Raw genomic sequence first — 20,424 nt, forward strand, 5'->3', positions numbered from 1 at the left:
CGTCAGATTGACAAATCAGTGGCTATATTGTCGACTCATTGCCCCCGGAGGACATCCAGTGGGAGTAAGGGTCTCCTTCGCAACATCTTAGCTCGGCCAAGGTGCGTGAGTTACTGAGGATCGACTTTAAGAGCCTAGACGAGAACGTGCATAAGACGGAAGCTGATCTCAGGACGCGTGGAAGGGGTCTTGAGGCTTGAACAAGATAAGTACCATGTGCATTGGTGATAGCCATGTGCTTGATCAAGTGGATCAATCACCGCTTATTCCCCAATGACCTCTGGTGATAAAGAAGTGTATCAAGTACCGTCTGTTTGAATGGTATACATTTAGAGCAATTGCCCCGTGGGTGCATTCTAGAACAAGGGGATGGTTAAGCATTAAGTATCCAGGGCAGGGTCGTGAATAAAATGAATCTTAACGGAAGATCGGTAGTTCTGCTTGACATTAGTCTCTTCCCCGCAGTAGACAAGTAAGCTATCCACGGTCATTCAATTGATTGTTACGAACTAGATGTATGCAATATCATATTCTGTGTCTGAGTTCAAGTAACGTTAATCTCCTCCTCTACGACACTTCAGGTTCGTTTGACCGTCCTATCAAACGTAGATTTCTGAAAGGGAACAGATCAGTGGTTGTCAGTTTGTTCAGGACTGGATATATTGGACCTTACAAAAGCTCACGACACTTGTACGCTTGACGCTGATACAATTAAGGGAAGTGAGTCGATGACCTAAGCGGCTTTCTTACTGCCGGAGCTCGTATACGTATACATGTCCCCACACTCGGACTGGTGTAACCGAGTGAGGGTGGTCGCCCTAACTTGCCTCGTAACTTCCAAATGTTGTATCGGTTCTCATATTGCTCATTCCGGTTTTAGGCATCCTTATGGTAACGTACCCTGGCCATGGCTTGAGAGCCGGGCCCCGGGGTAGGAGTGGCAAAGTACGCATGATGCCGTGCTCGGCGATTCTTTCTCGCTTGTGATGGAAGATATCCACTTGGCCCGATGCTGCCAAAACTTCAGCACATCCCCTATAGGTCAATCCGGAACCTAGAGTTTGTAACTACGCTCTGAGGGTAAGGCGCTAGATTTCGGTGAGGGCAAAAGAGGCGCATGACAGCTGCCTGGAGAGACCTGGTTTTGTCATGTGCGGTTAGGAGCTAAACCTATGCGGTCGACTCGACTAACGCGTATAGGTTCACCCATACTCGGGTTACGCCGTATACACAATGTTAATTGAGAAATGCCAAATACAGGAGGATTTACTCACGATACAACGTCGCTTAGGCGATGAATTATATCCTCGATCTGCAAAGCATGTATGCATGTTTATGCATACCCTCATGCACCTCCTATATGTGCACATCGTCCTCGTTTCATTCCTCGCGTGGTCATCACGCCCCATAGAATTCAAGTTTTTGACAGGCGCAGCGACAGTTTCGTGGTTTTTACTCGGACTGGAATAGCTAGACTGGGTCCCTAGCCAAAGAAGATCCGCGATTTCTCATAGGCTCGTGGCTGACACGTTTTGTCTACGTCGGTGTCCTAAAATGGCCCATCCTAAAGTTTTTCATCATGCGTGTTCCAATCGTGTTGAACATACATCAGCTATAATTGTTATCAACCCTCGGGGCGGCTACTGCTGAAATTTTAGTGTTTGTGCATGGACAGATCGCGACAACCAATATTCGGTAGGCATGCCGAACCTGATGCGAACCCGCCAATGACTTGCCCCATCGGCCCCGAGGTGAGATTACTCATCCCGCTGGGTCAACCTGACGAGTTCACAAATCAATTCATGCGTCCGGCACGCCGCGCCCACATTACACTATGCTACATGCACATGTACACCACTTCTGAATTCAAGTCGGACGGAAGAGTGTTACCACGCTCCATACGGCTTTGGCTCCCGTTTCCCACGCACTCGGACCACGCGCCTCGTCGCCGCCAAATTCCACCATGAGGCCTTGTCCCGGCCAGTCGCACCATATGCCAGGTCCCGCGGACCCCGTTCCTCCTCCTTTTCGCCCAGGCTCCCCAAAGTACTGGACAAATTCGGCGCCTACAGAGGTGGGTTTGAGGGTGAAAGATTTCGTACGAGATGTACTATCTGCCGCAACAGAAGGGTCCCGCTTTGAGAGCGGGAGTGGTAGACCGGGAAACGGGCGGTACCGAGAAGATGTTTTCGCTGCTCGGGCATTTCCAACCTCTGCATCTGGGACATTCATCACATCGATCGAGTCGCATACATATTCGTCGATATTCGAGCCCTTTGTCGGATGGGTGAACATAAGGCTGATCCCGATGTCATAGTAATTATCGTAGGTGGTACCAGCGTAGGTTTTGGAATCAGGAGCAGGTGAAGTGACAGGTGGAGTAGCAAGTGAACCAAGCTGTTGAATTAGGGCCTTCAACTTGGGCGAGTTACGTGGTTCACCAAGGATGCTCTGCAGATCGAGGTCGTTGTTCATTATGAGGTACAATCCGCACGTGTTGATGGGATCCACTGATATCACACAACATAAGTGGTACGGCAAACGCAAACCGTGAATCAAATATGACATATGGGTTTATGGTTGATACATGTCATCGCAGAGAGCGCGACGGAAACTGGCAAGTAGGGTATGGGAAGAACAAAACGATAATGGCACAATTGTTGTTTAGAACCGAGCGGCGAAAAGAAAGTATAACGATGCCAAAAGAGTGGACGGGTTGATCGGAAAGAAGAAAAAAGTGCTATGAACAGTCCAAAGTTGACCGAGAATTAACGATACTGCAGTCCGTATCCGTGATCCTGTACAAAGTGTTACAAAAATTACCGCATTCAAGGGAGGTTTTCGTCAAAAGGGATAGGGAGGTAGAGGCCTCCACCGTAGGGAACGCCGTTGGATAAGCCTTTAAGAATCCGAGCCTGCTGGATTGAGATGATAGATTGAGCTTCCTGGAAAGAGGGGTGCCAAACACTCGAGTTGGCTTCCGCATTGGGCAAGGACACGCCAGTAGCTGGCCACAAGTGGCGGACACTCGAAAGTGGCATAGCGGACACACGCTGCTGCACCGGGCGAACAGGTTTCCCCTCGAAAGTCTGGCCGCGTGAGTCATAGAGAGTGGAGTGTTGCTGCGGTTGGGTCTGGTTCTTGGCTACCCGAGGCTGAGCCGCGTACTGCAGCGGCTGCGCGGCCTGTACAGGTTGCATAACCGACTGTGGTGCACCAGCCATCCGCATCGCAAGAATCGGTTTGGGTGTCGGGAATCGCCTTGGAACCACCTGGAAGGCCGGCACCTGTTTGTAGCGAGGAGCAACCGTAGCAGGTAGAACTGGGCGCGGGGGCTGAGGCATCGATTGAGTAGGATATGGGTACGAGCGCGGAGGCAATGGATACTGAGGAACGACCCTCGCCTGAGGTCGCACGACTGGAGTGGCTCCGCCGTTGATGGATGGTGATGGGACAGTGGTGATTTGTCGGTGATCACGTGCAGGATTGGGACGGAATGTGACCGCATCTACGCGCAAGTCCGTTGATCGCTGATGGGCCGGCATTATAAAGGTCTCCCGGATGGGTGAGGCATCCACCTTGGGCTCATGTTCCTCATCGGAATCGTAATCAGTTACCACGAGCGATGGGATAATGGAGCGCTGACGCTGAGGCGAGCGCTTATTACCGTGGAAGTCGTCAACGGATTCGACAAACGACGTAGCACTTTCGGGGCGCGACAGACGCGAGAACATGCTCTCCGTCGGGGAAGGAGACGGTGAGGCCGAGGGTGATTCGGGGTTTGTTTGTCTATACATTGCTACACGACGTTCCGGGGAGCTTTGGATCGACTCGGGAGTACAATAAACGCTTGAAGGAGGGCTGGATTTGAAACCGTCTTGATGCATGGTTGGAGTAAAATATTGGGATGCCTCGGGAGAAGAAACGATTTCCGGTGAGTCTCGTTTTGAAGAACGCATATCAAAATGGCCTGGGACATGGTAGGCCTTGGGGCCAGTGAGAACACGATCAGTCCCGTGCCACGAATCACATACCCTATCAAGTGAACTGTCGGAGGCAGCGGTAGCAGCCTAGTCGGTACGATGCCCGATTAGAACCCGATGCGAAAACAAAGTTGAATCGGACATACCTTCATATCCCAGAATCGTGGAGCAGTGGGAACAGGACCAGTATAATAAGGGGACATCTATACGCATGTCAGCATGCCTATAGCTTCTGGATGAAGGGGACCAACTTACATTTATGAGACTGGATTTGGATAAGTACAGATGCGAATCGAAGATATCTAGAAAACAGGAGGAACGAAATACGAGAGAGGATTGAGCCTGTAAATAATCTTTATTTAAGTTTAATGCAAATCGATGGTGGTGTACAGGTGATGGTGGGATCGGATGGGCGAGGGGCAATTTAGACGTACAAGAAAAAAGAGTGGGCCTATGTTGTTGCGGTGGAGGTCAAGCACAGGCTGCGCAATAGAAGTTGCTTCGCATGGGGCTTCACAAGATTTGCTCACGTGACAGGCTTCGATCGTCCTTTCAGGGGCGAGAACCATACGTAATTTACAAACGCAGGCCGGTCTCTGCACAACGATCTCCAATTATCAAACCGTTCTATAACTACTCATACAATCAACGGGGTTTACATCGCGCCTTAACTTCCCCTTTCAGTCTTGAATTACTTGATACAGCTTGACTATGTGCAGTGTTGTCTAGGAGCTACCAATTGAGCGTGTTCATCGCATCATTAGTCGCTGATGGAAGTCACACTGCATCGCTAGGAACAGCAACGGCCGGGGATGTTCCCGGAATGTTTACCTTATGACTCCACTCATCAGTGGGAACGTCTTTAGATGCCGTCTCATTCGCCTCAAGTGCAGTTGTCAATGCTAAACTGTCAGGTGCTGTCTTGGTGGCCGTGTCCTTGTTCTCAGGCACACTGCTTGATCGTCGCCCAGCGGAGAACTCCCCGGTCGCGGATGGTCGATCTTTAGAGTTAGGTTTAGTTGCGTCACTTGGAGCTGTAGTGGTGTCGGTGGGAGTCGAAGTCTCGGTCGACTCGGAAGAAGCGTTTGTCTTTGTATCTGTCTGTGATGTCGAAGGGGCCGGAGGGTTATCAAAAGTAGACTTTCTGGATGTCGCTTTGGAGGATGATAGGCCGAGCCCTTTGACCAATTCGCCCGCATCATCCCCATCCAGCCCTAAACTCTCAACTAATTCAAGCATTTCTTCCTCGGTGAGCTTGACTCCTTCCAACCCAAACCCCAGTTGACTTCCAACGTCAATCGATTTTGTACGAGGCGTTGATTTCTTCAAAGGCTTAGATGCCGAGGGGGCGAAAGATGGACTCTGGCCAGTAATTTGAGATGGTGTTGCTACTCCAGGAACCGCGATTGGCTTCTGGGGTACGGATGTAGGAGCAAATGCTTCATCTTCTTCTCCCCAAGATTCATTGAGCTATACAAATGTCAATATATACGCTCTTGAAATAAAAGCTGAATACAAAATTACCCTGAAGAATCGGTCTAATTCTCCAAACTCGACGGCCTCTTCAAACTCCGCATATGTCTGTATTCAATGTCACCACACGAGCTGGGCGTTCCGACGGGGACATTACTTACCCCAGCCAATTCCCCTCCCACCAAGATTCCAGGAAGAGTCGAATTATTGCTCGGCGCCTTCCTCCTCCATAATTTCTTTGCTTCTTCGTCTGCAGCGAGCTAGCCTTGAGGGTAAGGCGTGTGATTCAGACGACAAATAGTACGTACATCATAAGAGGTAAAGGGGATTTTCTTGACCTGGAGCACACGAAGAAGTTGCTCTATAGGAGTGTGTCTGAATACCATATCTATTTCCCATTGAATATCCCAAAGACTAACCTTGCCGTTGTCTCAGGGCTGGAGCCGACGCGATTGATGTGAGGAATACTTGGATAGGTGGACCCATAGGATATCGTATTTTAAGATTCTGGAAAAGGGTAACTGTATATAAATCAAATGGGACAAATAGTGTTCCGATGATGTTATACCTTTTATATGAATGTGACTCGTGATACTGTGGTAGTCGCGGTCTAGCCTGATCGCGACGCGATGGCCCGGTGGCTATCGCATCGTGAAGATACATGTACATACGCGCAAGCGAGAGCAAACATACTCTATAGTCTGATCGTGCTCACCCCGCAACAATCACGTAATATGGGCTCCGGTTATGCGGGCACCCGGAGCCCGTGACTATGGACTCGACTACCACACATTCAATAAAGCTGAACTCGCGATGTCGTTCTCTGTGGAAAACTTGTTCAATGTAAAGGGCAAGGTACATGCAATCATAGTGAAACCTCTTATTTGATAGCGTTGCTAAACCATTGTTCGTCATAGGTTGCGTTAGTGACCGGTGGGTCGCAAGGGATTGGAAAAATGGTGTGTGAAGGGTCCTTCCACTGGCGAAACAGGTTCATAAATTAGGATGAAGATTGCTACTGGGCTTGTACAGAACGGGGTGAAGGTAGGATTGTCACTATAGACTTAGAGGCTCGCTCTCATGGCGAGTTAGGTTTACATTAGCTCCCGTAAAAAGAGCGAATGCGATAAAACTGCTCAAGAGCTCACAAAAATCGGCCCTGGTACCTGTATTTCCATTCCTGCGGACCTACAAGACCTTGGTGCAGTTAAGCGATTAATTGAAGAAGTATCAAAGAATGAAAAGGGTGAGTCCAAAACGATGCCTGCGTGTTTCGCCTGGCTCAAATTATTCAACTAGCATTACATATCCTTGTTAATAACGCTGGCGCTGCTTGGGGAGACGGAATCGATTCGTATCCGGTGGGTGCTAGTCATTCAAATAGATGGAGAGATGATAGGACGAGTACTGATTTGTCACTCTAGGATGCGGCATTCACAAAGTTGTTAACTCTTAATGTGCAACGCGTTTTCACTTTGACGCAGGCTCTGTTACCACTTCTTCGAGAAGCCGCAAAGCAAGGTGGTAAGGAAGAAGGGGGCTGGAAAGATCCCGCAAGGATAATAAACGTGAGCTTACCATATCGGTTTTGTATGATAATGAGCACCACTGACGATGAGTAAAGATCGGGTCGGTCGAAGGTGAGCGAGTGCCTCGTGGTGAAACATACGCATACAGTGCCAGTAAGGTACGTGATAATCATATAAAAAGATTGCTTAGATTAACGAAGGTCATTTCTAGGCTGCTGTTGCACACCTGAGCCGTCACCTTGCCGGAAGACTTGGAAGTGATGGTATTACAAGCAATACATTGGCCTGTGGCCCGTTCCAATCCAAAAGTATGTAAAAGTATGAAAAATTGGTATATAGTAACCTAATCTAATGTGCAGTGATGGCCGAAACGTTGCGCACTCAGGGGGATTCGATACTTGCCAACGTCCCGCTGGGTCGTATTGGTTCTCCGAGTGATGTGGCTGGAGCAGTATTGTATCTGTCATCCCGTGCAGGTGCATATGTTAACGGAGCCACTATCGCAATAGACGGAGGAAGTCTGGTTAATTTTAGAAATGGACAAAACTTTGCAGCGAAGTTATAAATTAGCACTCACTGTACTTCTACATCATTTGATTATATAAGTTCTGCAAAGTAGGAATTAGGATCGTGAGGTGAATTAAGCGCCTTCCAAACAAGTCAACACAGGCCACACGAGACTGTTTACCGGACACCACCGTCGCATCACAGTTGTGTGCTGGTGATCGACCAAACGTCTGTGTTACACAGTGCCTATCTATTAACCAAGGAAAGACACGAGAATACTCGTATCTCCTTGTGTAAACCGTACTGGTCGTCTTTTACAGACGCAGGACTGGAGCTATTACGACGCGATTTACTCATTCAACATCTTTTCCTTGGTTGTTGTTCTGTAATTTTTAACACTTTATTATGGCTTCTGGACAAAAACGCGACCTTAGCGGGTATAATTATGGGGCAATATCATCGCTTGTGCTGACTGCGGGTATGTTGTTCGCTGTCGTATGTGGAGGTGGCTCACTTTTGTATTCCCAGACCGCTCTGCACTTCCTCGGCGCGATCGAGAGCCTGACGGTGCCCCCGAGACTCTCGTCGGACGTATTGACCCTAAGCAAATGGGCGATCGCGTACAACGTGAGACACCAAAAGACCTCGAAAAAAAGAAGAAAAAAGCCGCCGCCCAGGATGGCACCGAAAAAGCTGCAAAGCGCAAGGGCCCAGCTACTGGGTTTGGATATGCAGATATTATCGAGGCTACACAGGATGTCGAGGGGCTTACGTATCGACCACGGACAGCCGAAACCCGAGAAGTCTACGAGATGATACTTGCTTCGGTGCACCAGGCGCTTGGAGATCAAGCTCAAGACATTGTTCGAAGTGCCGCCGACACCGTACTGGAGACTCTCAAAACCGAAACTCTCAAGGATTTCGATAAGAAAAAGCTAATCGAGGAGATCATCGGCACTATCCCGAACGATGTTTTCGCACAGCTCGTTAACCTGTCGAAAAAGATTACCGACTATTCTGCTGATGACGAGACCATGGCCGATCCCGATATGGAGCGCAAGGATGCGGAAATAGATGACGAAGTAGGCGTTGCGGTCGTTTTTGAGGAGGAAGAGGAAGAAGAGGAAGACGAGGATGGGGGATACGAAATCCGAGATGAATCTGACGACGAGGAAGCCGGGGAAGAGGAAACTGAGCAGACCGGTGACGGCCAGGCAGCTGAAGACGATGCAGTTGTTTTGGGAGGAGAATCAAAGCGAGCTGGATCCTCAGCTGCAACCAGCGACAAGGTTTCCCCTCATGACATTGATGGGTTCTGGCTTCAACGCTTGCTCTCTGCCACATACACCGATGCGGTTGCCGCCACTGACAAGACGACTGCTGCTCTTCAAATCCTGTCGGCCGAGTCGAGTCTGCGAGACTGCGAGAATGAACTGATGGAACTTTTCGACTACCGTAACGATATGTTCAACGTGGTCAACCTTTTGACCAAAAACCGGGACGTCATTGTGTGGTGCACTAAGCTTGCCCGCAGCGACGACAACGAGCGGGCGAACATTGAAGTCGCGATGCGAGAGAAGAACGTAGGGTGGATTCTTAAGGCCCTGGCTGGTGGTAGGACTGCTCGCGCGAATGGCGATGCTATGGATGTCGACCCCAAACTCACTAAGAATGTTCCGACTACCGCGACGCTTGCTCCCGGGTCGACTATTCAGCCTCGCAAGACCGTCGATCTGGAAGGAATGGCGTTCAGCCAAGGTGGTCATTTAAACTCAAACAAGAAGGTCAAACTCCCAGAAGGTTCATTCAAGCGTACAAAGAAGGGGTACGAGGAGATTCACATCCCCGAGCCCAAACCTCGCCCCGCTGTCCCAGGCGAACTTGTCGAAATATCCCGCCTTCCTGCCTGGGCCCAAGAAGCGTTCCCTGGCATGCCTACTCTCAATCGCGTCCAGAGTAAACTTTTCCCTGTTGCATTCGGCCAAGATGACCCACTTCTTCTTTGTGCTCCGACTGGTGCTGGCAAGGTATGTTGTATCCATTACTCAATATTTTTCAGCTAAATTTGTTTGATAGACCAACGTAGCGATGTTAACGATCCTCAACGAGCTTGCCAAGTCCCGGGACGAAGAAACTGGGACATTTGACCTCGATTCTTTCAAGATTGTCTACGTGGCTCCCATGAAGGCACTCGTCCAGGAGATGGTTGGCAGCTTCACTAAACGTCTGCAGCCGTTTGGGGTCAAAGTCGGTGAACTTACCGGTGACTCTCAGCTCACCAAGCAACAAATCTCAGAGACTCAGATCATTGTTACGACTCCGGAGAAGTGGGACGTTATTACTCGTAAATCTACCGACACCAGCTACACCAACCTGGTCCGCCTTATTATCATTGACGAGATCCACTTGCTCCACGACGACCGCGGCCCTGTTCTCGAGAGTATCATCGCTCGAACAATTCGTCGCATGGAACAAAATGGCGAGTATGTGCGCCTTGTTGGCCTGTCGGCTACGCTGCCTAATTACAAAGACGTTGCCAAATTCCTTCGCGTGGACGAGAAGAAAGGCCTATTCTATTTTGATGCAACTTACAGGCCTTGTGGTCTTCGTCAGGAGTTTATCGGCGTCACGGAGAAGAAGGCTATCAAACGGTATCAGGTCATGAACGAGGTCTGCTACGAAAAAGTACTCGATCATGCCGGAAAGAATCAAGTCCTGGTCTTCGTTCACTCTCGCAAGGAGACGGCCAAGACAGCCAAGTTTATTCGTGACATGGCGCTCGAAAAGGAAACGATTACCCAATTCGTTAAACCGGAATCTGCGAGTCGCGAAATCCTGCAGACCGAAGTGGAGACCGTCAAGGACAGGAACCTAATCGATCTACTGCCATTTGGATTCGGCATTCACCACGCGGGGATGACTCGTGAAGATCGCACCCTGGTGGAAGACCTATTCAACGATGGCCATCTCCAAGTGCTTGTCTGTACTGCCACGCTCGCATGGGGTGTCAATCTGCCTGCCCACACCGTTATCATCAAGGGTACCCAAATTTATAACCCGGAAAAGGGTCGCTGGACAGAATTATCGTCTCAGGATATGCTTCAGATGCTCGGGCGAGCCGGTCGTCCCCAATACGATACTTTTGGCGAGGGTGTTATTATCACGAACCACAGCGAGTTGCAGTACTACCTCAGTCTGCTCAACGAACAGCTTCCTATCGAATCGCAATTTGTGGCAAAATTGGCCGACAATCTAAACGCCGAGATTGTGCTTGGAAATGTGCGGAACCGGGACGAGGCCATCCAATGGCTAGGGTATACGTATTTGTAGGTGGCATTTCCGTTCATAAACTATATCAAATTAATATTCCGCCGATAGGTACGTGCGAATGCTGCAGACACCAGTTCTTTACGGGATCGGCGTCGATTACTCGGAAGATGATCCGCATTTGATCCAAAAACGTGCAGATATTGCACATACAGCTGCAGTGATGCTCGAGAAGTGCAATCTGCTCAAATACGATCGAAAGACCGGTGCATTTACATCAACCGAACTTGGACGCATCGCATCACACTATTATGTTACCTACAACTCGATGTCGGTTTACAACCAGCACCTGAAATCCAATATGTCGACAATTGAGCTCTTCCGAGTCTTTGCATTATCAAACGAATTCAAGCTCATTCCTGTGAGCATTATGAATTTATTACGCTTGAACTTTGACTAATTAGTGGCGTGTTAGGTACGGCAAGAAGAGAAGCTCGAGTTGGCCAAGTTACTGGAACGAGTTCCAATTCCAGTCAAGGAAGGTGTCGACGAGCCTCCCGCCAAAATTAATGTTTTGCTGCAAGCGTATATTTCCCAAATGAAACTTGACGGGTTTGCTTTGGTTGCTGATATGGTTTACGTTACCCAGTCAGCTGGACGGTAAATTGTTTTCTTGAATCCGTTCATGATAAACGTTGATTTGATGTTGGTCTAGTATCCTCCGGGCCATGTTTGAGATATGTCTGAAACGGGGATGGGCGGTTCCTGCCAGGGCCGCACTGGACATGTGCAAAATGGTGGAGCGCCGGATGTGAGTTTTTCCACAGTTCAGCCGATGTCTTTGTTTGACCCATGGACTCCGTCATCGCAGGTGGTCCTCAATGACGCCGCTCAGGCAATTTGACAAAGTACCAGCAGACGTAATTCGCAAGGCCGAAGGAAAGCAGTTCGTAAGTTAATATCATCATCGCATCACTGATCGCACATGGCACTGATGCACGTTTAATCAACAGCCGTGGTATAGATATTTTGATCTGGTAGGTGTTGCCATATTCTTCATCAGTGCGGGGTTTTGATCTTATTTGACGTGGCAGACGCCCCCTGAGATCGGGGAATTGATTGGTATCCAAGCCGCCGGCAAGCTCGTACATCGTTTGGTCCACAGCTTCCCCAAGCTTGAGTGAGTTTACGGTAAATTTCCACGCATCGGTTTTCTCATAATCGCCCCTTAGCCTCCAGGCCCACGTTCAACCGATAACGCGCTCGCTTCTTCGCATCGATCTTACGATCACGCCTGATTTCCAGTGGGATGAACGCGCGCACGGAACTTCACAAGCCTTCTGGATCATCGTCGAAGACGTAGACGGCGAAATTATCTTGTTCCACGATCAGTTTGTGCTTCGCCAGAGATATGCTCAGGCCGAACACACAGTGACCCTCACGATCCCCATGTTCGAGCCCGTACCACCAAATTATTACGTCTCGCTCGTATCTGACAGGTGGCTCCATTCGGAAACACGCTTGCCAATCTCGTTCAAACACCTGCTCCTGCCCGAGAAATTCCCTCCCCCGACTCCCCTACTTGATCTTCAGCCTCTGCCTGTAGTTGCCCTTCGGAACAAAGAATTCGAGGCGATCTATGCGTCGAAACTTGAGACATTTAACAAGATCCAGACCCAAGTCTTCCAAGCGCTCTACAATTCGGACGAACACGTGCTCATTGGGGCTCCGACAGGGAGTGGCAAGACCATTTGTGCCGAGTTTGCGCTTATGCGGCTGTGGCAAAAGCCTGAAGCGGGCCGAGCAGTATGCATCGAGCCGTATGCAGATATGGTTGAACAACGTGTGGCCGAGTGGCGAGCCAAATTCGGCAATGTTCAGGGCGGGAAAGAGATAGTCTCCCTCACCGGTGAAACCAGTGCGGACTTGCGACAACTTGAACTCGGTGATGTCATTGTTTGTACACCCGAACAGGTATTATCTATTCTCGCACTAGATCCCACGAAGTAAACTAACGTTTGTGCTTCTAGTGGGACGTGCTTTCCCGGCGTTGGAGACAACGTAAAAACGTGCAGAACATAGACTTGTTGATCTGCGATGAGATCCACTTGCTAGGTGCCGAAATTGGACCAGTATACGAAGTCGTTGTATCGCGCACGCGGTATGTTTCACGAGAGACAGGTCACAATGTCCGTATCGTCGCGTTTGGCGTGTCGTTGGCTAGTGCTCGCGATTTGGGCGAATGGATGGGTGCCAGTGCTCACAACGTCTTCAACTTTTCTCCTGCGTGGGTATTTCTGGTTATATGCGCAAGTGTTTGTACTGACTCGCGAACAGAACGCGACCACTCCCTCTCGAAGTCCACATTCAATCCTTTACGATCCCTCACTTCCCCTCGCTTATGATCGCCATGGCCAAGCCGACCTATATTGCGATCAAAGATTACGCACCGACCAAGCCTGTGATCGCATTTGTCCCCTCACGACGTCAATGCCGCCTTACCGCGGATGACATTCTCACGTACTGTGCAGCTGACGGAGACGAGGATCGGTTCCTCAACATTGAAATGGCAGACCTGCAGCCGCATTTGGAGCGCGTGTCTGAACCAGGACTGGTCGAGACCTTGAAGCATGGAGTGGGGTACTACCACGAGGCACTGAGCAAGCAGGACAAGCGGATTGTGGAGCGGCTGTTCGAGGCTGGAGCGATTCAACTGGTGATTGCATCAAGGGTATGTAGCATGGTTTCGCTTCTCCATCTAGATGGACATCACTCAAACTCGCGTGCGTGTTGGTTTGTTGGTTTTAGGAAACGTGCTGGAGCTTGCCGCTTACTGCGTACATGGTCGTCATCATGGGCGTGCAGCACTATGAAGGCAGGGAACACCGATATGTGGATTACCCTGTTCCGGACGTGCTTCAAATGATGGGCCGCGCGTGTCGGCCTGGAGTGGATGCGTCCAGCCGATGCGTGCTCATGTGTCAACAGACGCGCAAGGAGTTTTACAAGAAATTCTTGAGCGAGGGCCTACCTATCGAGTCGCACCTGACGACCAACCTGCTGCACGACTGGTTCCTGGCCGAGACTGCTGTCAAAACGATCGAGAACAAGCAGGACGCGACGGTAAGCTCGTTTGCTTGGTTTAGTCGAGCCGAGGCTGATTAATGTTGCGCAGGATATCCTGACATGGACATACTTTTACCGCCGGATGATGCAAAACCCGAACTACTACAATTTGAACAATCTGGGCCATGAGCACTTGTCGGACTATTTGTCGGAGCTGGTTGAAAACACGTTGAGCGAGCTTGCCAACTCGAATTGCATTGCCATTGGTGGGTTGTTCGAACAACGTGTTGAATTCCGAGTACTAACAGATGGGGACAGAGGATGAAATGGACGTGAGCCCGTTGAATTTGGGTATGATTGCGGCGTATTACAACATTTCCTGTAAGTGGCTACCGCATACAGCTGCTGATCGAGAGCTAACGATCGGAGCCCAGATGTGACGGTGCACGTCTACGAAATGTCGCTCAAGGAAACGACGAAACTCAAGGGTTTACTCGAGATTGTGTCGTCGAGTGCCGAGTTCGAGTCGATCCCGATCCGGAGGCACGAAGATGGACTGTTGCGCCGGATCTACGAGCGTGTGCCGGTCAAGATTGATTCTGCCGACTACGAGGCGCCGTACTTCAAGACGTTCCTATTGCTGCAAGCGCACTTTTCGAGGCTGACGCTGCCACCTGACCTAGCGGCGGACCAAGCGTTGGTGCTGGGCAAAGTGCTGAACCTGCTCTCTGCGTGCGTGGACGTGCTGAGTTCCGGGGGCCGGATGAACGCAACCAACGCGATGGACTTGAGCCAGATGTGTGTGCAGGCCGTGTGGGAGAGCGATTCTCCGTTGAAGCAAATCCCACACTTTGACGCCGAGGTGAGTATGGAGTTGTTTTATTTGTGGACCTCGGCTGATTGGTTCGAGCAGACGATCAAGCGCTGCAAAGCGGCAGGTGTGGAGGCCGTGTACGATGTGATGGAGATGGAAGACGATCAGCGGAACGAGGTGCTGCAGATGGATGCCAGGCAAATGTGAGTAGAGAGTATATGCGTAGTGGAATTGTTGCCGATTGGTTTGGTAGGCGCGACGTGGCAGCGTTCGTCAACGCGTATCCTTCGCTGGAAGTGTCGTACGAACTTGTGGAAGGCGAGTATACTGCCGGAGCACCGATTACGATGAATGTTACACTCGCACGGGACGCCGATGACGAAGACGGGGACGATCAAACGGTGGTTGCGCCATTCTACCCGGGGAAGAAAATGGCGCAGTGGTGGCTCGTGGTGGGAGATCCCAGGACCAAACAGTTGTTGACGATCAAACGGGTGACCGTGGCCAAGACGCTGCGGGTCAAACTGGAGTTTGCGTTGCCGGCGGGAGAACACCGACCGCAGCTGTTGGTGATTTGCGATTCGTACATGGGGGCGGACCATGATATCCGGATGGACGGGATTGTGGTTGGGGCGGCGGTGGACAGCGACGATGACGAGGACGAGGACGAGGACGAGGACATGTCCGAGTAGTGTGTGTGTGTGGGTGTGGGTTGGGCATGTGGATAAGATGTATATGATGTAATGTGTAACGGAAGTATATGAGGTACCTGATCCAAAGAACTGTGTTGAGCTGGGGATTCGGGTGATTCGGGGAAGGTCGTGTTGCAGGGTCTGTGTCCCTGAGGGTTGAGCCGTGGTATACGATTTTCACCTGATGGGAGGGAACCAATGGAATGGGTACATCACGGAAAAGCGCCCGTTGATATTTAAGCCTGGAATCGCCCGAAGTTGAGGACATAAATAAAGGGGAGAGCCCCGCCATCATCAGACTCGTACAACCGTGTAATATCTGGAATATCTGGAAGAGAGCCATGGAGGACGAGCTGCGACCTTTGCCCGACCACGACCACGAACCAGACATGCGACAGCGCGCACACTCGGTCATGCCTCCCCGACGCAGCGGCACCTACGACTCGCGCACGGACCCCCGCGGCCGCCCCAGCCCCGTCGCCAGAGCACCTCGGCCGTCGGTCTGCCCGCACCCGCACCCACTGGTGGTTGGCACAGCCCCCCGCCTGCCCAGCCCTACTACTCGCAGCACGACGCGTTCGGTGCCCATGCCTACATCGAGCCACGCGCACAGCCGATGCCGCCCCCGCCGCCCAGCTGGGGATACCAGCTCCCGCCTCCCCAGGGCTATGCCCCCCAGCGCACACAGCCACCGCGCTCTCCCCCGCCCAGCCAGTACGATCCGCGCTACCACCGCCAGCCCTCGTCGTATCCGTACCCGCCCTCGGTCCCGTACGGCCAGCCCCCGTATCCCCCCGGTCCGGGTGGCCCGACAGTCGACCCCACGATCTTCAAGCCAGACCCCTACGGCCGCCCCATCCCCACCTCTCCCCCCGATCCATCCCGCCCCGACGTCCAGATCACATACACCGACGACTCGGCCACAAAGCTTACCCAATACCTGCGCCGCCGCTGCTTCAACTGCCGTGTCACAGAGGTCCGTTCCCTTTCTCCCCTCTTCTGTGGCGTCACTCTGATCTCATTCTAGCCCCCTGGATGGCGCAAGTCCACCCTCAACCCTGGAAAAATTGTGCGCAACCCACTCGGTTCTTTGTCCTCTTTCTGACACCCCCCAACAGGTATGCAACAAGTGCGGTTTATATGAACGCAGTCACGCCCGCCCCCGTCCACTCACATGGACAATCCCAAAGGCCCCACACAATAGCCACCCCATACCCATGTACTCTATCTATTCTCTCGCGTCCAGCACGCTTCTGTTAATTTTCTCTCATTCTCTCTGTCTGCAACCGTGTGTAGAACATCATCATCTGCTGTTTTTCAAAATTTTTGTAACACGCGAACAGCCTTTTTCTTCTTTCCTCTCTTATCCTCGGTTCTGTTGTCCAAATGCCTCGTATGAACGTACCATCTCGTGCGTAATCTGTCTCTGAATCCCGCGCGCCGCAGCCTCGAAATCAGCTCGTCGTACCTACCAATCCAAGTCATAGTTTTTCGTATTTTTTTTTGTCCGATGCCCCCCGAAAGAACCGATCAAAGTCTAATCTCACTCGACAAGGCCTCCACTCACGTATTCTGCATCCATGTCTTGTCGCATCGTCCCAAGCGCTGCGTCCTGGCACAGCGCCGCGATCTCTGCTCCAGAGCACCCCTCGGTCTGGGTTGATCACCAGATCATCACCATCATCATCATCAGCACCGAGTACGAGGTTTCGTGCCACAAATCAGTTGATTGCGGTGCCACCAAGTGCAATGCAAGGGGGATCGTCGCCAGTGTGCCACAAACAGATCGCCGTCAGTTCAGTGTACAGAGTACAATAGACATGCTAAGTTTGATCGCTCGGCTGACCGCATTGGTATATATATCCAGCCAAGAGCAGAGGTTCCCCCCCCCCTCCCTCCCTAACGCTTACCCAAGCTGCGCATTTGCACCTCTGAGGTTCTCCTTCCCCAACTTTATCTCGTTTCTCCCCATCCCCCAAGCGCCAGATTCCTTAAAAATCCAACAAAGCATCACTCACCAGTTCTGCTAATACATCCAAGTCCAACTCGGGGTCCACGCTCATTTTCTTTGTCCGAATCGCCAGGATTTCTTTCCGCCCAGCCAAGTCCGGTGGTCCCACGTACAAGAGCTTGTCTAGTCTTCCAGGCCGCATCAGAGCCGAGTCCTATACGAACCAAAGCGCACTATCAGCCCGGCAAGACTCTCGGTAGGTTCACACAACCCAGCCCCCTCTCGATGATCGAGCCTCGGAACCCATCAGCGCCACTGATCGTGCTGATGAGCGGGAGCATTTTTTTGTCGTTGATGATGCTGATGATGGCGATCATCAAACGTTCTGGTGTGTAATCAAATAGATCCCGCCGGCGCGCGAGCGGGAGATGTTTGCGAGGTTGCGAGTCCTCCTCTAGAGCTAGAACGTGGGCACTTACCAGTACGTCTGGCCGGTTCGTCGCTGCTACGACTGTCACGCCCACGAGTTCTTGTACGCCGTCCATTTCGTGAGTAGGCTTGTCAGGATCCCCTCGTGTGCTCGGCCCGAATCGGTGTCGCGTGCGGTAGCAAGTGCGTCGACTTCGTCCTGTTGGGGGAGAGTGAATTTGGGGTTTATCTCGAATCAAGGAGGGCTTACGAAAAAGATGATGCTCGGAGCCGCACCGCGTGCCTTGGTAAACATCTCACGCACAGCTCGCTCGGATTCTCCGACGTATTTGTTGAGCAACTGCGCAAATTCAGTACACGGGCCTAGCCCGGCATTCAAAGACTCACCTCTGGACCCTTGACGCTCAAGAAATTCACACCACTCTCGGTCGCCAACGCTCGCGCGATGAGCGTCTTGCTGCACCCCGGTGGGCCATACATCAACACCCCTGCAGGAGGCCGGACACCAAGCCGCTTGAATGCTTCAGGATGACGCAGCGGCCACTCGACGCTCTCGCGTAACCGAGCCTTGACGTCAGCCTGGCCACCCACATCTGCCCATCGGGTCGTAGGAGTCTCGAGCGCAAGCGAGCGCAGTCCAGAAGGACGAATCGTCAACAACGCGTGGGAGAGGTCGGTCGCGCCGATCGGAGAGGGCACGGCCGATCCGCACGCCAACGTGCGTTTGATCGCCCGGGTCCCTGCATCACGAACGACCGCGCTCAGGTCTGCACCGACGTATCCGTGCGTGCGTCCGGCGAGCGATTCGAGCTCTGGACCCGTCAGCTCGTGTGGCGTATCTCGAAGCAGCACAGATAGGATCTGCAAGCGCGCGGATGCGTCGGGGATACCTGCAGGCAAGCATGTATATTTTTTTTTTTGATTGCGTGGGCCAACAAACCAAAGTAGGGATCCACGCCATCAATATTCATTTGGGGGGGATCCAAGCGCAGGTCCGCCCGGTTCGGGCATGGCATGATACGGTCAGGTATCGCGCATCGTGCCGGGGTGGGTTCGGGCATCATAATCATATCCAACAGATCGGTGAGCGAAAAAAAATCCACACGGACAAGGTTTTGAGCGATTCCACAACCGGTTCACAGGCCGCGAATATTCCGGTACAGAAGCAGGTTCGACGATTGTGGTTTAGCGCGATTGTTGTTCATTAACCAAGGCACCTTGCTACGTACCAATCTCAATCTCACGGTCAAACCGACCTGGGCGACGCAATGCAGGGTCTATCGCGTTGGGCCGGTTCGTGGTCGCAACCACGACTATTCTCGGCTGTCTCCTTTGTTCATGCGCATTTCCGCCGTGGTCCGCGGTGTCGATGCCGTCTAGCTCGGTGAGAAGTGTAGCCACGGTTCGAGCTTCGACTCCACCGCCTTCTTCTCGTTGCGGACACATCGCGTCAACTTCATCCAATACAATAATGCATGGACTCTGCTTGCGTGCTTCGGCAAATACAGCGCGCAGTCGAGCTTCGGTTTCGCCGTGGTATGCGCTCGCAAGTTCAGCCCCGCTTACGGCTACAAGCGACGCATTCGTCGACCGTGCAATCGCCCGTGCCAGGTGAGTCTTGCCCGTTCCTGGAGGTCCATAGAGTAGAATGCCCTTGGGCGGTTTCAGACCTGCCAAAAAAACCATGACATGACGTGAGTGGCAAGCCAGTCCAAGCTGGTTGAGGGTGGCGCACCAAATTGATGGAACAGTCCTGGATTCGTGAGCGGAATCTCGATAAGATCGCGCACGACTGCGATTTGCTTGTCCAACCCACCCACTGTCGAGTAGGGGCTCCCGACATGAGCGATGATGGGGGGCTGTCAATTATTTCAGGGATAAAAAGAGGGGCCCCCTGAGGAGATATGGGTCTGCTAGGACGCACCTTGGTTTCATGCTCATCATCAATGTCAACTTGGGTGTCCCAATCGACTTCGGCCGCCGACTGTATCACATTTGCCCATTCGACACGGTCTGTTATCGATAATCCCGAGATATTTTGAGCAAGCTTCTCCGGATGAGCCTTGTCTTGCTCGAATTCAAGCTGAAACAGCCGCGGATGGCCTTCGAATGGAACAGTAACCACCTGACCTTGGATCACGTATTTCAAGTCGACTGTAAAATGTATTAGAAGGAGTCCATCCTAAGCGGGTATACGTACTTGTGGTTTCCCTTGCTAACAGCTTGAGCCACTCCGCTCGCTTTTCGATGCTCACAGGGAGTGGCTCCAGTGCTTTCAAGGTGATATGTCTAGTATGCGTGAGGTGCTTGTGCCATTGCGAGTTGGGATTCTTCCACACTTGGACTCGATCACATTTGAGAGCCTTGGCTGAAAAGTAGGATAGGCTGATTCCTGTGAAATATGAGTCGAGTTCTATAGATAACGGGGTGCCTACCAGACGGGTCCACGTCCCGTGTCCATGGCCATGCAACGCACAAGACAATCTAGTCATAGTCAGTACAGAAACCGTGTGCACCTAGAACTCACAGGCCGGGTCGCATCTACGGGCGTTATTGCGATTACTTCTCCCGTCCTCAGTCCCAGCTTTTCAATAGTAGGCTGAGGTAGCAAACAACGCTTTCGATGCAGTGAATCCTCGTGCTCCGAACGTACACCGAGTGTATATGCAGTCATGGCAGAATTTAAGAGCCCCTGGGCGCTTCGCGATCGAGA

At 51.7% G+C, this 20,424-nt stretch overlaps 5 protein-coding genes across 5 annotated transcripts; 2 read left to right on the forward strand and 3 right to left on the reverse strand.

The window, feature by feature from the left end:
- Nucleotides 1–1,866: 1,866 nt before the first annotated feature.
- RhiXN_00573 (uncharacterized protein) lies at nt 1,867–2,475 on the reverse strand (the record flags this gene model as incomplete). The annotated part of the gene is made up of 1 exon (XM_043320392.1): nt 1,867–2,475. One exon carries the CDS (start codon nt 2,473–2,475, stop codon nt 1,867–1,869), a length of 609 nt encoding a protein of 202 aa, XP_043179404.1.
- Nucleotides 2,476–2,828: 353 nt separating this feature from the next.
- RhiXN_00574 (SH3 domain-containing protein) lies at nt 2,829–5,942 on the reverse strand (the record flags this gene model as incomplete). The annotated part of the gene is made up of 9 exons (XM_043320393.1): nt 2,829–3,986; nt 4,035–4,070; nt 4,130–4,186; nt 4,239–4,248; nt 4,765–5,453; nt 5,508–5,564; nt 5,618–5,716; nt 5,765–5,817; nt 5,876–5,942. 9 exons carry the CDS (start codon nt 5,940–5,942, stop codon nt 2,829–2,831), a joined length of 2,226 nt encoding a protein of 741 aa, XP_043179405.1.
- Nucleotides 5,943–6,203: 261 nt separating this feature from the next.
- RhiXN_00575 (DEAD/DEAH box helicase) lies at nt 6,204–15,331 on the forward strand (the record flags this gene model as incomplete). Its single annotated transcript, XM_043320394.1, has 28 exons — nt 6,204–6,311; nt 6,374–6,415; nt 6,468–6,500; nt 6,549–6,702; nt 6,756–6,817; nt 6,881–7,024; nt 7,081–7,143; nt 7,197–7,293; nt 7,345–7,508; nt 7,813–7,877; nt 7,927–7,970; nt 8,021–9,519; nt 9,569–10,818; nt 10,871–11,180; nt 11,235–11,419; nt 11,475–11,570; nt 11,631–11,709; nt 11,773–11,796; nt 11,854–11,939; nt 11,992–12,733; nt 12,790–13,046; nt 13,097–13,490; nt 13,568–13,882; nt 13,935–14,091; nt 14,144–14,206; nt 14,260–14,687; nt 14,739–14,842; nt 14,893–15,331. 28 exons carry the CDS (start codon nt 6,204–6,206, stop codon nt 15,329–15,331), a joined length of 7,404 nt encoding a protein of 2,467 aa, XP_043179406.1.
- Nucleotides 15,332–15,672: 341 nt separating this feature from the next.
- On the forward strand, nt 15,673–16,436 carry RhiXN_00576 (GATA type zinc finger; the record flags this gene model as incomplete). The annotated part of the gene is made up of 3 exons (XM_043320395.1): nt 15,673–15,827; nt 15,869–16,307; nt 16,359–16,436. 3 exons carry the CDS (start codon nt 15,673–15,675, stop codon nt 16,434–16,436), a joined length of 672 nt encoding a protein of 223 aa, XP_043179407.1.
- A 438-nt stretch (nt 16,437–16,874) lies between these two features.
- On the reverse strand, nt 16,875–20,385 carry RhiXN_00577 (AAA family ATPase; the record flags this gene model as incomplete). The annotated part of the gene is made up of 11 exons (XM_043320396.1): nt 16,875–16,985; nt 17,350–17,496; nt 17,549–17,956; nt 18,016–18,051; nt 18,099–18,601; nt 18,941–19,381; nt 19,447–19,570; nt 19,636–19,865; nt 19,912–20,103; nt 20,147–20,195; nt 20,239–20,385. The coding sequence occupies 11 exons, from the start codon at nt 20,383–20,385 to the stop codon at nt 16,875–16,877; spliced, it is 2,388 nt and encodes a 795-aa protein (XP_043179408.1).
- Between the last annotated feature and the right edge of the window lie 39 nt (nt 20,386–20,424).

Source organism: Rhizoctonia solani, chromosome 4 (genome assembly GCF_016906535.1).
Source record: "Rhizoctonia solani chromosome 4, complete sequence".
NCBI lineage: Eukaryota > Fungi > Basidiomycota > Agaricomycetes > Cantharellales > Ceratobasidiaceae > Rhizoctonia > Rhizoctonia solani.